Here is a 14946-nt window from a genome sequence, read left to right as displayed (position 1 = left end):
TGATCCAGCAATCCCACTGCTGGGCATACACACTGAGGAAACCAGAAGGGAAAGAGACACGTGTACCCCAATGTTCATCACAGCACTGTTTATAATAGCCAGGACATGGAAGCAACCCAGATGCCCATCAGCAGATGAATGGATAAGAAAGCTGTGGTACATATACACAGTGGAGTATTACTCAGCCATTAAAAAGAATACATTTGAATCAGTTCTAATGAGATGGATGAAACTGGAACCTATTATACAGAGTGAAGTAAGCCAGAAAGAAAAACACCAATACAGTATACTAATGCATATATATGGAATTTAGAAAGATGGAAACAATAACCCTGTGTACGAGACAGCAAAAGAGACACCGATGTATAGATCAGTCTTACAGACTCTGTGGGAGAGGGAGAGGGTGGGGAGATTTGGGAAAATAGCATTGAAACATGTATAATATCATGTATGAAACGAGTCGCCAGTCCAGGTTCGATGCACGGTACTGGATGCTTGGGGCTGGTGCACTGGGACGACCCAGAGGGAGGGTAGGGGAGGGAGGAGGGAGGAGGGTTCAGGATGGGGAACGCGGGTATACCTGTGGCGGATTCATTTCGATATTTGGCAAAACTAATACAATATTGTAAAGTTTAAAAATAAAATAAAATTAAAAAAAAAAAAAAAGAGTCCCTTGGACTGCAAGGCAATCAAACCAGTCAATCGTACATCTTTATTTTTAAAGGTGACTTATTTGAAGTTATTTGTTACAATTATTTTACTAAAACACTTTGAAAGAAGTCAACTGAAATGTTTTGCACTTCTATAACTTAATATTCTGAACATGATCCAATATGGCTAAGTCATTCAATTCCCACCATCAGCTTCACAAATATACAGAAAAAGGTGAATTACTATGGTGTAGTTATGCATTTTAAACCTGAAGATTAAATTAAGGCCATCTTAACATACTGCCTCAGATACAGACTGTATGTGAAAATCCTTTGTGTGTATGTGTGTTTACTCTTTACAACAATATTTGTTTTTAAAGAAATTAGAAAGTGGCATAACATTGATAACAGTAAAGTTTAAAAAAATACATCTGGTTTCTGACTGATTAAATATGAGTAGTTGACTTTCCACTCTCATTTAGGAGGTACAAATATATATAATAAGGAATTAATTAGAATCTTAGCCTGTTAGACTAAACATGAAAATTTACCCCACACAAAACCAATCACCATTAGAACTGCCATCTGCCCAGTTCCCTGCAGAGGGGCTCAGTATAAACTTAAGTCAAGTGAACTGCATAGAATTAGCCATAGAGAGAATGCCAGAAAAAGGAAAAAAACAATGGGTACCATAAAACAGTAACATTTTTCCTTACTTACTACTTACAAACTGTACAAACATTCACATAAGAGGAGTCCCACAGGGACTAAGAAGATAAGAAAAGATAAAGAAAATGTCAAGAACCAATGGCTGAAAACTTGCAAAATTTGAAAATAATATAAATCTACTCATTCAAGAAAAATGAAGTGCAAGTGTAAGCTGCTCAGTCATGTCTGATTCTTTGCAACCCCATGGACTGTAGCCCACCAGGCTCTGCTGTCCATGGGGTCTGGCAGGCAAGAATACTGGAGTGGGTTGCCATTCCCTTCTCCAGGGGATCTTCCTGAACCAGGGATCAAACCCCAGTCTTCTGCATTGTAGGCAGATTCTTTACCATCTGAGTCACTTCTATAAATTCCAAGCAAAAGACTCAAAGAGGGCCATAACAGAACACGTAGTCAAATTATTGATAGACGAAAATATTGAAAGCAGCAAAAAATGACTATCACATAGAAAGTGAAGTCGCTCAGTCGTGTCCGACTCTTTGTGACCCCATGGACAGTAGCCTGCACCAGGTTGCTCTGTCCATGGGATTTTCTAGACAAGAGTACTGGAGTGGGTTGCCATTTCCTTCCCCAGGGAATCTTCCTGACCCAGGGACTGAACCCAGATCTCCCGCACTGTAGACAGACGCTTTACCGTCTGAGCCACCAGGGAATCCTCAAAAGATTCACAGGTGATTTCTCATCTTAGAGGCCAAAGGCAGTGGGATAATGTTTAAAATTAAACAAAAACAATTTCAGCCAAGAATCCTATACCCAGAAAAACTCTACTTCAAAATGAAGAAGAAATTAAGACATCTTCAGGCAAACAAGCACTAAAAGAGTTCATCACTAGGAACTCTGCCCTGTAAGAAATGCTAAAGGAAGTCAATTACGCTTAAAGAAAATAACAGTAGACCATTAACTTGAAGCCATAAGAGAACACTGTGATAATTGTACATAACAAATAGGACAATCTAGACGAGACAGACAAGTTCTTATAAAGATACAAACTACCAAAACTAAGAAGGAACAAAGGGAAGGAAGGAGGGAGGAGGAAAGAAAGGAAGGACATGAACCTGACCAGACCTGTAATAGGGAAAGAGATTAAATCCACAATCAAAAATCTCCCAACAATGAAAAGCCCAGGACCTGAAGACTTCACTTGTGGATTCTACTCAAATATTGAAAGAATTAGTCCCAACCCTTTACAAACTGTTTCAAAAATTAGAAAAAGAGGCATCACTCCCCATTTTACTCTGTGAGGCCAGTCTTACCCCAATATGAAGGCAGACAAAGACATCACAAGAAAATAGTAGACGAAACTCCTTCTGAACATGGACACAAAAATCCTTAAGAAAGTATCAGGAAGTACTCTAGCAGCATGTTAAAAGGATTGTACATCATGACCAAGTGGGATTTATCCCATAAACACAAGGGTGGATTAACACATGAAAAATCCATCAATGTAATATGTCACATTAACAGAATGAAACAAAAGAACCCACGATTGTCTTTATTGATGCAGAAAAAGGATTTGTCAAAATCCAACACACTTTTATGATAAAAACACACAACAAACTTGGACTGAAAAGAAACCTCAGCATGATAAAAGTCACTTGTGAAAAAATCAAATGCATTCCCCCTAAAATCAGGAATCCAACAATACTATGGATGCATGCTTTTGCCACATCCATTCAACAAAGAACTGAAGGTTCTAACTAGGGTGCCCACCAGGCATCCAGATTGGAAATGAAGAAATAAATGGATACTTTTTCACAGATGACATGAACATACAAGTCAAATAAAATACCCTAAATAACTAATCAAGAAAACTATTTTACCTAATAAGCTCAGCAAAAAGAGCAAAAAAAATGTTGTTACCATGTCCCTGTACTTGTAAGAAAGAGTAAATTTGAAAATACATGGCAACATGAGCCAAGGACACATCTAGGTAAGGACTCTTCTAATGAGTGGGTGGTTTCAGTGGAGACCTGAGAAACGAAGAGAAATGAATTACGCAAACATGTGAGAGGAGGCCTCCAGCAAGGGCTCAGCTGCAGGTCACAAGAGGCACCTTTTAGGTAGTGGCAGAGACCAGGGCAGTAAAGAGGGGACCAGCCAGGAAGGTGGCAGAAGGTGAGGGCTGAGAGGCAACCCGCACCAGACTCTGAGACCAAGGTCAAAATGGCTGCTTATTCTGAGTGTGATGGAAAGAGTGGAAGGTTTTATGCAGGGCAATGACATGGTCACATTTTCAATTTAACAGGTTTACTCAAGCTGTTTTGGGGACGAGAGTAAGAAAAGAAGATCACCTGGAGGCCAAAGTAATAGTCTAAATGAGAGGTGATGATGGGCTCTGAAATGGAGGTAGTGAGATTCAGGACACAATGCAGAGGTAAAGCTAGCAGGGTTCCAATTCTAAGAGCTTAACTCAGGATTTCACTGGAGCTTTTGAAAAAGACTTATATGCAAGGTTATACAAAACAGCCTGCTTATAACGAGACAACCTGATCAGCTTAATAAACTCTGGTGCAGCTGCAGCTGAGAAAGATGCAGTCACTTAGAAATGATGATGTTGAATATACAATGACACGGGAAAACACTCACATGTTATGTGAAAATGCTCACATGTTACATGAAAACAACTGGTCACAGGATGAAGTATTCAATATTAATCCACTTTGCCCAAATAAAGTGGACAGAAAAAAGACTGAAGGTTATGCACCAGCCTGTTAGCAAACTTTCTGTCTCACCTGTGAAATTACACATTTGTAACTTTTCTTCTTGAGCTTATTATATTTACCAACTTTTCTATAAAGACCATGCATTAATTGTATGAGAAGCAATAATTTTTAAAACGTCATAGTGAGAAAATTTTTAACAAGCAAGATTACCAAAAACCAACCATTTGAATCCATGAATAGTTTCCTGTTACTTACCATCACTTTTCGCAAAGTGTATCTTCTGGATCGAATGTCATCCATTAGCATCTCGTATGGGGTGAGCTGATATTCAATGGGCAGCGGGTTGTACTGCCGCTCCTGGACCTTCTTGAGCTTTACTCCATTCCGCAAATCCCTCATCACCTGTACCCAGAACCGAGCCTGAAGGAGCCAAGGGTGGAAAAACATTTGTGAGTAAATTTACTAATTTACTCTAAATAGTTACAGTCATACAGAAGAAATTAAGAGCTTGGATTACAAAACACCAAATAAACCAAACAAAAACTATTTTAAAAATTAGATTTTAGGGACTAAAAAGCAGGTAGAAAGCCAGTCGAGAATCCACCAGCTCTAACTGTGGAGACACCTGGATAAAACCCTAACTCACCCCTGTGCCACCTGCATCCAGCCTCAGTGCCCCTCGCATCCCACCTATCATGTGGCTCTGTGCACTGCAAAGGTGTGGCTTCTCACACTGGACTCTGGCTTTGGCTCTGCGACTGGCTTGGCCACTGGAATATTAGTGGACATGACACAACCAAAGGCTTCAACAGCAAATGTACAAGGGCATGTCACTCTGCTCCTGTCACTCCACGGAAACACCTAGTGTGGGTTGGCACAAGGCCCTCTGGCAGGATTATCCAGGAGAGAGATGAAGCAGAGTGGAACCACCACTCTGGTCTACAGATGCATGAGCTGAGTAAACACTACTGCTTTAGGCTGAGGTACAGTGTTACATTCAGTTACACAGCGCTACTGTGATCACAGCTAACTGGTACAACCACCAACTGCCAGTGGACATCCAAGCAAGTTGTTTCCCATTTCTGAACCCTGGCTTCCTCATCAATAAAAAAAAGTGATACTTTATAACTTGTGGAGAGCTGAGGTATAGTGTTCTACACAAAGAAAATGCTCAAAAATGACAATTTTTGTGTTGTTACTGTCTTTTTACAAATTATTTAATGTCAAATTCCTTATCTATAAGTAACACCAAGTTGCTTTACCGCCCGCCCTTCAAGAAAATGAGATATATGTGAAGTATTTATAATAAAACATATTAAATATGTTATTATTATACTTTACCCTTTTGTTATCCTGCCTGTAAGCTGTCATAGTCTCAACTTCAGTAAAGAGAATATATATTTAACTGAAATATTATACAGTGTTAAAAATTAACAAGTGGCTCAAATAGCTACATAAATGTATGTTAAACTAATCAAACTGTACTTTTAAAATATAATGCAACTGTTATGTACACTACACCTTAATAAATCTGTTAGAAAATGACAAAATCTAACAAGGGCAAAAGCAACTTGTTCCTAACGTCCTAAACTGTGTTTTCTGATTTCCTCACTCTATGTGTCACTATTTATCCAGGACCCTTAACATGAAAAGTCAGAGCCCTACCATGTGCCTTCCCACTAACACCTGAACACACAGCTCAGTCCAGCTTCACATAGTCACTGTCCTGTCCCGACTCTGAGTCCTATGTGAAGGCAGTGACCCTCGAGGTCAGCAGGCCTAGGATCTAGCACCTTGCTGGAGAAACAGCAGACATTCAGAGGGGTCACATGAATACACCACAGTCATCTGTCCTGGAAATCTGTCTTCTTTCTCATGGGGGCAGAAACACTACATGACCCATCTGCATTCCCAGGCCCCAATCCAGTTTGACTATTCACTGGATAACAAACAGGCCTCACTACAGCCTCACTAAAGCTTTAAACAGAGCTTCAACTCTGACTTACACATAAGATACTAAGATACCAATACACTTAGAAAGGTCAATAGTGTAGAACACTGAAATTCTCAGAGACTCTGGGGGGGGTTCTAATAAAATCAGATAGTTTTCAACTTGGTATAATATCAATTCATACGGTACTCCTTAAGATAAACTAGCATTATAATCACATGATATGATTTCTCCAACACTAAACAGAATACAGAGAATACCCAGCCATCTTACCCAGTCAGCATTTTTCAGCTCTTCCAGGTCTGTGTTAGATTCATCACTCTTCTCCATTTCTTGAATCTTCTTCAGATTCTACCAATTAAAATTCAAATAAAACATTTATGCATAAAATTTCATTGAACTACCTTCTCAAATTAAAATTCTGAATGAAAGTGAAAGTCATGTCCGATTCTTTGCAACCCCCATGGATAGTCCATGGAATTCTCCAGGCCAAAATACTGAAGTGGGTAGCCGTTCCCTTCTCCAGGGGATCTTGCCAACCCAGGATCAAACCCAGGTCTCCCATATTGCAGGCAGATTCTTTACCAGCTGAGCCACCAGGGAAGCTCTAGATATCTTCGGAAGACAGAGTGCCTGAAGAGCCATGGATGGAGGTTTGTAACACTGGACAGGAAGCAGTGATCAAAAGCATCCCCAAGAAAAAGAAATGGAAAAAGGCAAAGTGGTTCTCTGAGGAACCCTTACAAATGGCTGAGAAAACAAGAGAAGCGAAATGCAAAGGAGAAAAGGAAAGATATACCCATCTAAATGCAGAGTTCCAAAGAACAGCAAGGAGAGATAAGAAAGCCTTCCTAAGTGATCAGTGAAAAGAAACAGAGGAAAACAATGGAATGGGAAGACTAGAGATCTGTTCAAGAAAATTAGAGATACCAAGGGAATATTTCATGCAAAGATGGGCAAAATAAAGGAGAGAAACAGTATGGACCTAACAGAAGCAGAAGATATTAAGAAGAGGTGGCAAGAATACACAGAAGAACTATACAAAAAAAGATCTTCATGACCCAGATAACCACGACAGTGTGATCACTCACCTAGAGCCAGACATCCTGGAGACCAAAGTCAAGCAGACCTTAGGAAGCATCACTACGGACAATGCTAGTGGCGGTGATGGAATTTCAGCTGAACTATCTCAAATCCTAAAAGATGATGCTGTGAAAGTGCTATACTCAATATGCCAGCAAATTTGAAAAACTCAGTGGTGGCCACAGGACTGGAAAAGATCAGTTTCATTCCAATCCCAAAGAAAGACAATGCCAAAGAATATTCAAACTACCACACAACTGCACTCATTTCACATACCAGCAAGATAATGCTCAAAATCCTCCAAGCTAAGCTTCAACAGTATGTGAACTGAGAAATTCCAGGTGTACAAGCTGGATTTAGAAAAGGCAAAAGAACTAGAGATCAAATTGCCAACATCCATTGGATCACAGAAAAGCAAGAGAGTTCCAGAAAAACATCTACTTCTACTTTATTGACTACACCAAAGCCTTTGACTGTGTGGACCACAACAAACTGTGGAAAATTCTTAAAGAGATGGGAATACCAGACCTTACCTGCCTCATGAGAAACCTGTAGGCAAGTCAAGAAGCAATAGTTAGAACCAGACATGGAATGATGAACTGGTTCCAAATTGGGAAAGAAGTAGGTCAAGGCTGTATATTGCTGCTGCTGCTGCTGCTAAGTCGTTTCAGTCCTGTCCGACTCTGTGCGACCCCATAGACAGCAGCCCATCAGGCTCCCCGTCCCTGGGATTCTCCAGGCCAAGAATACTGGAGTGGGTTGCCATTTCCTTCTCTAATTCATGAAAGTGAAAAGTGAAAGTGAAGTCGCTCAGTCAGGTCCGACTCTTAGCAACCCCATGGACTGAAGCCTACCAGGCTCCTCCACCCACGGGATTTTCCAGACAAGAGTACTGGAGTGGGTTGCCACTGCTGCATATTATCACCCTGCTTATTTAACTTCTATGCAGAGACATCATGTGAAATTGCTGGGCTGGATGAAGCACAAGCTGGGATCAAGACTGCAGGAAGATATATCAATAACCTCAGATATGCAGATGATACAACCCTTATGGCAGAAGTACAGTTCAGTTCAGTTCAGTCGCTCATTCGTGTCCGACTCTTTGTGACCCCATGAATCGCAGCACGCCAGGCCTCCCTGTTCATCACCATCTCCCAGAGCTTACTCAAACTCATGTCCATCGAGTAGGTGATGCGATCCAGCCATCTCATCCTCTGTCGTCCCCTTCTCCTCCTGTCCCCAATCCCTCCCAGCATCTGGGTCTTTTGCAATGAGTCAACTCTTCACATGAGGTGGCCAAAGTATTGGAGTTTCAGCTTTAGCATCAGTCCTTCCAATGAACAACCAGGACTGATCTCCTTTAGAATGGACTGGTTGGATCTCCTTGCAGTCCAAGGGACTCTCAAGAGTCTTCTCCAACACCACAGTTCAAAAGCATCAATTCTTCGGCTCTCAGCCTTCTTCACAGTCCAACTCTCACATCCATACATGACCAATGGAAAAACCATAGCCTTGACTAGACGGACCTTTGTTGGCAAAGTAATGTCTCTGCTTTCCAATATGCTATCTAGGTTGGTCATAACTTTCCGTCCAAGGAGTAAGCGTCTTTTAATTTCATGGCTGCAGTCACCATCTGCAGTGATTTTGGAGCCCCCAAAAATAAAGTCTGCCACTGTTTCCACTATTTCCCCATCTATTTCCCATGAAGTGATGGGACCAGATGCCATGATCTTCATCTTCTGAATGTTGAGATTTAAGCCAACTTTTTCACTCTCCTCTTTCACTTTCATCAAGAGGCTTCTGAGTTCCTCTTCACTTTCTGCCATAAGGGTGGTGTCATCTGCATATCTGAGGTTCTTGATATCTCTCCCGGCAATCTTGATTCCAGCTTGTGCTTCTTCCAGCCCAGTGTTTCTCATGATGTACTGTGCATATAAGTTAAATAAGCAGGGTGACAATATACAGCCTTGCTGCTACTGCTACTGCTAAGTTGCTTCAGTCGTGTCCGACTCTGTGCGACACCATAGACAGCAGCCCACCAGGCCCCACCGTCCCTGGGATTCTCCAGGCAAGAATACTGGAGTGGGTTGCCATTGCCTTCTCCAATACAGCCTTGATGTACTCCTTTTCCTATTTGGAACCAGTCTGTTGTTCCATGTCCAGTTCTAACTGTTGCTTCCTGACCTGCATATAGGTTTCTCAAGAGGCAGGTCAGGTGGTCTGGTATTCCCATCTCTTTCAGAATTTTCCAGAGATTTTTATGATGCACACAGTCAAAGGCTTTGGCATAGTCAATAAAGCAGAAATAGATGTTTTTCTGGAACTCTCTTGCTTTTTCGATGATCCAGCGGATGTTGGCAATTTGATCTCTGGTTCCCCTGCCTTTTCTAAAACCAGCTTGAACATCTGGAAGTTCACGGTTCACGTACTGCTGAGGCCTGGCTTGGAGAATTTTGAGCATTACTTGACTAGCGTGTGAGATGAGTGCAATTGTGCAGTAGTTTGAGCACTCTTTGGCATTGCCTTTCTTTGGGATTGGAATGAAAACTGACCTTTTCCAGTCCTGTGGCCACTGCTAAGTTTTCCAAATTTGCTGGCATATTGAGTGTAGCACTTTCACAGCATCATCTTCTAGGATTTGAAATAGCTCAACTGGAATTCCATCACCTCCACTAGCTTTGTTCATAGTGATGCTTTCTTTCTAAGGCCCACTTGACTTCACATTCCAGGATGTCTGCCTCTAAGTCAGTGATCACACCATTGTGAATATCTGGGTAGTGAAGATCTTTTTTGTATAGTTCTGTGTATTCTTACCACCTCTTCTTAATATCTTCTGCTTCTGTTAGGTCCATACCATTTCTGTCCTTTATTGAGCCCATCTTTGCATGAAATGTCCCCTTGGTATCTCTAATTTTCTTGAAGAGATCTCTAGTCTTTCCCATTTTCCTCTATTTCTTTACACTGATCGCTGAGGAAGGCTTTCTTATCTCTCCTTGCTATTCTTTGGAACTCTGCATTCAGATGTTTATATCTTTCCTTTTCTCCTTTGCTTTTTGCATCTCTTCTTTTCACAGCTATTTGTAAGGCCTCCCCAGACAGCCATTTTGCTTTTTTGCATTTCTCTTCCATGGGGATGGTCTTGATCCCTGTCTCCTAAACAATGTCACAAACCTCCGTCCATAGTTCATCAGGCACTCTATTAGATCTAGTCCTTTAAATCTATTTCTCACTTCCATTGTATAATCATAAGGGATTTGATTTAGGTCATATCTGAATGGTCTAGTGGGTTTCCCTACTTTCTTCAATTTAAGTCTGAATTTGGCAATAAGGAGTTCATGATCTGAGCCACAATCAGCTCCCAGTCTTGTTTTTGCTGACTGTATAGAGCTTCTCCATCTTTGGCTGCAAAGAATATAATCAATCTGATTTTGGTGTTGACCATCTGGTGATGTCCATGTGTAGAATCTTCTCTTGTGTTGTTGGAAGAGGGTGTTTGCTATGACCAATGCGTTCTCTTGGCAAAACTCTATTAGCCTTTGCCCTGCTTCATTCTGTGCTCCAAGGCCAAATTTGCCTGTTACTCCAGGTGTTTCTTGACTCCTACTCTTGCATTCCAGTCCCCTTTGATGAAAAGGACATCTTTTTTGGGGTGTTAGTTCTAAAAGGTCTTGTAGGTCTTCATAGAACCGTTCAACTTCAGCTTCTTCAGTGTTACTGGTTGGGGCATAGGCTTGGATTACCGTGATATTGAATGGTTTGCCTTGGAAACGAACAGAGATCATTCTGTCGTTTTTGAGATTGCATCCAAGTACTGCATTTCAGACCCTTTATGACAGAAAGCGAAGAGAAACTGAAGAGCCTCTTGATGAAAGTGAAAGATAAGAGTGAAGAGGCTGGCTTAAAACACAACATTCAAAATACGAAGATCCTGGTATCCAATCCCATCAAGTCATAGCAAATACATGGGGAAGCAATAGAAACAGTGACAGACTTTTATTTTCTTGGGCTCCAGAATCACTGCAGATGATGACTGCAGCCATGAAATTCAAACACGCTTGTTCCTTGGAAGACAAGCTATGACCAACCTAGACAGAATATTAAAAAGCAGAGACATACTTTGCCGACAAAGGTCCAGATAATCAAAGCTATGGTTTTTCCAGTAGTCATGTATGGATGTGAGAACTGGACCATAAAGAAGGTTTAATGCCAAAGAATTGATGCTTTTAAACTGTGGTGTTGGAGACGACTCTTGAGAGTCCCTTGGACTGCAAGGAGATCAAACCAGCCAATCCTAAAGGAAATCAACCCTGAATATTCACTGGAAAGACTGATGTTGAAGCTGAAGTTCCGATACTTTGCCCATCTGATGGGAAGAGCCACCTCACTGGAAAAGACCCTGATGCTGGCAAAGATTGAAGGCGGGAGGAGAAGGAGACGATAGAGAATGAGATGGTTGGATGGCATCACCAACTCAGTGGGTGTGAGTTTGAGCAAGCTCTAGGAGATGGTGAAGAACAGGGAAGCCTGGTATACTGCAGTCCATGGGGTCACAAAGACTCAGACATGAGTGAGCGACTGAACCATCACTACCAACTTCAGATAAAACATACTGAAGCAGATAGTACAGAATCTACTCCTGTGTGAATTTCAGCCAATTTCAACAGATGGTGATTACTGAGTCTGTGCTCTAGAGCCTGGGAGCCACAATTACTGGGCCTACGTGCTGCAAATACTGAGCCTGTGTGCCTTGAGGCTGTGCTCCGCAAGAAAAGCCACAGCAATGAGAAGCCCGCACACTACTACTAGAGAGTAGTCCCCACTCACCACAACCAGAGAAAAGCCTATGCAGCAATGAAGACACAGCATAGTCATAAATAAATAAATAAAATTATTAAAAAAATAAAATAGACGGTGGACCACAGAGGGACAGACTAGGAGTTTGTTCTGGTTTCCTTTTCAGCCTTGTGGTTGAACCTGTCACAACATTAATTCACATTTCAGCTGTACTGACGTCTCCATCAACTCCATCTCCATCAACTCAACGTTGTATCCATCATTAATCACATAGATTTAACTTCCTGTTGTTTTTTTTTTCTTAACTAAAGTCCTCTTTTCATCTCCACTGCAAATCCCTTAATCCAAACACCATCTGACTCTGCCTGGATGTCTGGTTGCTGCCCTGCCCCCAACCTTGTCTCCCTCACTGTCTCCTCCAGTTCCTCCTCCAGAAGCAGGCTCAAAAGAATCTTTAGTGTTCCAGGGAAGCCCTCCCCTGCTTCCTGGTTAAGCCAAGTCTTCCTATCATACAAGTTGCAGCACCATAAACCTCTCCTCTGTAGCCGTCACCAACTCTATAATTTTATGTTTGTACCTTCCCTCTAGACTTCATGAGGCAGAATTCTACTCTCAGAAGCTAATACAAATATTGGCATTTTTGAAGCTCAATATCTATTAATTTAAAGGAGGAATTTCAATATATAAAATGCCCTTTATTTATTTCTGATGGAATCTGTGTAATACTGTGAAATGGCTAGCACAATAAGGTTAGCGACCACTTCTGCCACCTTCTGTTGTTGCTTTTGTAATAACAATTTAATTTGTAATACAATTACCTTTTGTTGTTGCTTTTGTAATAACATTAACATTTACTTTCTTAGCAGTTTTCTCATGAACGGCAATCATCGTGTTGTACATTACATGCCCAGAACTTAAAAATGAAAGTTTGTACCCTTTCAGTTGCATCAATTCAATGTTTGTAGTTTTAAGAAAACACTGGTAGGCAGGACATACACAACCATCCCTTAGTACTCCTGGGGCTTGGTTCCGGGACTGCTGGTGGACTCTGAAATCTGCAGGTGTTCAAGTATCTCACTGGCCCCCTGCATCTGCAGTTCTGCATCCGTGGATGCATCGTGTAAGGACTGTGTATAAGCGGATCCTCACAGCTCAAACCTGTGTTGCTCAAGGCTCAGCTACACTCACATGTTAGTCACAAATCTGTGCTATACCACTTCAACTCACAGTAACTCAACCCTAATATACTTGCTAAGCCTATTTGTCTGACTATGTCTGGACTGGGTTTAAAGGCATTGTATGAAATCTGGTTTACTCTATATGAAAATACTGAATGAATCCTTACTACGAAACATTTCTAAACCATTTATTTTTAGCTTCTCAGCATCTGGGGTTGACCATCTACACAGAGAATATATAACACCCCTGGGAGGTGGGCTTAGCCAAGGGAGCTGCCCTTCAAGGAGTCCTACCCTCTGGGCAGCCCCTCCAGTCACTGGTCCCTGCAGAAGTACACGGGTCAGGCTACCCCAGCTCCCAAGCTCCCCGTGGGATCATCCAAGACCTGCTGTCCTACATCACTGTTATCTTTTCCCTCACCCCTTGCAGTTGTGGCCCAAGTAACCCCAATAAACCTTCTGAATTCAAATTTCAACTCAGAGTCTACTTCCTGGTGGGACTCTGTCCACAGATGGAACATTTTACAAATATGGTAACGTGCATTTATCAGAAACAAAACTGACATGAATTTTATAGGCAGAAGTCACTATTTAAAGATATTCTGACTCACATCAAGTGTTGGAGACCCTGAGTGGGCACTGCTGTTGTTTCAGAAGCCCTGTTCTGCCCCCTGACAACAGTCCCTCTTGCCGGGGACACATGACTGGGCTCAGGCCCAGGCCCACAACCTCATCGCCATCACAGGTGGGGATAGCACCCTGACAGGCAGCCCAGGCCATCTCCCCCTGCGGTGGCTGGCTCCTGAGTAGGTACCTGACTTGTCTTCCTCCCAGACTTTCTCACCTCAGTTCACAGAAAAGACTTCCTGCTGGAGTTACTGAGCTGACAGAGTGAGGATGTGTGCAGACTGTCAGCTGGCCAGCCTTTTTAGGAAGAGCCTGTGCTGGGGGCATCTGGAGAGAGGATGCTATCCTGATTACTGGGTGTGAGGTACTGGATCCAGCCCTGCCGCTGCAGTCCCTGGGGTTGCTAAGAGTCGGGCACAACTGAGTGACTTCACTTTGACTTTTCACTTTCATGCATTGGAGAAGGAAATGGCAACCCACTCCGGTGTTCTTGCCTGGAGAATCCCAGGCACGGGGTAGCCTGATGGGCTGCCGTCTATGGGGTCGCACAGAGTCAGACACGACTGAAGCAACTTAGCAGAAGCAGCAGCAGCAGCTCCCCTCAAGCTAATCTGAGTGAATTTCTGTCACTTTCAACAGAAAGAATTATGATCTAACATGTCCCCTTAATTCAGAAACATGAATTCATGCTTCCGTGTCATAGGGGTGGTCTGGTGGAACACTACAAATAGCACAGGCCCTCCTTCCATCCAACCATGGTCGTTATTGCTCTGACACGTCCCCGAGAGGGGTTGTAGCCAGGACGGCCTCACTGTTAGGACTCCACACATTGCTGTCTTCACCTGTGCTGTGACAAAACCCTCAGCTCCCTGCTGCTAAGATCCAACATCTGCTCTCTGTATGAGGTACCATTTCACACCAGTCAGAATGGCTGCGATCCAAAAGTCTACAAATAATAAATGCTGGAGAGGGTGTGGAGAAAAGGGAACCCTCTTACACTGTTGGTGGGAATGCAAACTAGTACAGCCACTATGGAGAACAGTGTGGAGATTCCTTAAAAAACTGGAAATAGAACTGCCTTATGATCCAGCAATCCCACTGCTAGGCATACACACTGAGGAAACCAGAAGGGAAAGAGACACATGTACCCCAATGTTCATCGCAGCACTGTTTATAATAGCCAGGACATGGAAGCAACCTAGATGTCCATCAGCAGATGAATGGATAAGAAAGCTGTGGTACATATACACAATGGAGTATTACTCAGCCATTAA

General features: G+C 42.3%; 1 protein-coding gene across 3 annotated transcripts in view; it reads right to left on the bottom strand.

The window, feature by feature from the left end:
* SPIRE1 (spire-type actin nucleation factor 1) overlaps window positions 1-14946 on the bottom strand; it is a 145388-nt gene that overhangs the window by 35338 nt on the left and 95104 nt on the right. For all 3 annotated transcript variants that reach the window (XM_010859062.1, XM_010859060.1, XM_010859061.1), the window contains exons 4-5: window positions 6264-6341; window positions 4295-4459 (exon numbers count right to left, since the gene is read on the bottom strand). In XM_010859062.1, coding sequence (XP_010857364.1) covers window positions 4295-4459; window positions 6264-6341 — 243 coding nt within the window. The remainder of the gene's footprint in view (window positions 1-4294; window positions 4460-6263; window positions 6342-14946) is intronic.

This window comes from Bison bison, unplaced genomic scaffold (genome assembly GCF_000754665.1).
Source record: "Bison bison bison isolate TAMUID 2011002044 unplaced genomic scaffold, Bison_UMD1.0 scf7180017864453, whole genome shotgun sequence".
Taxonomy (NCBI): Eukaryota; Metazoa; Chordata; class Mammalia; order Artiodactyla; family Bovidae; genus Bison; species Bison bison.
The sequence above is the reverse complement of the archived record's forward strand: the minus strand, read 5'-3'. Positions and strand labels throughout refer to the sequence as shown.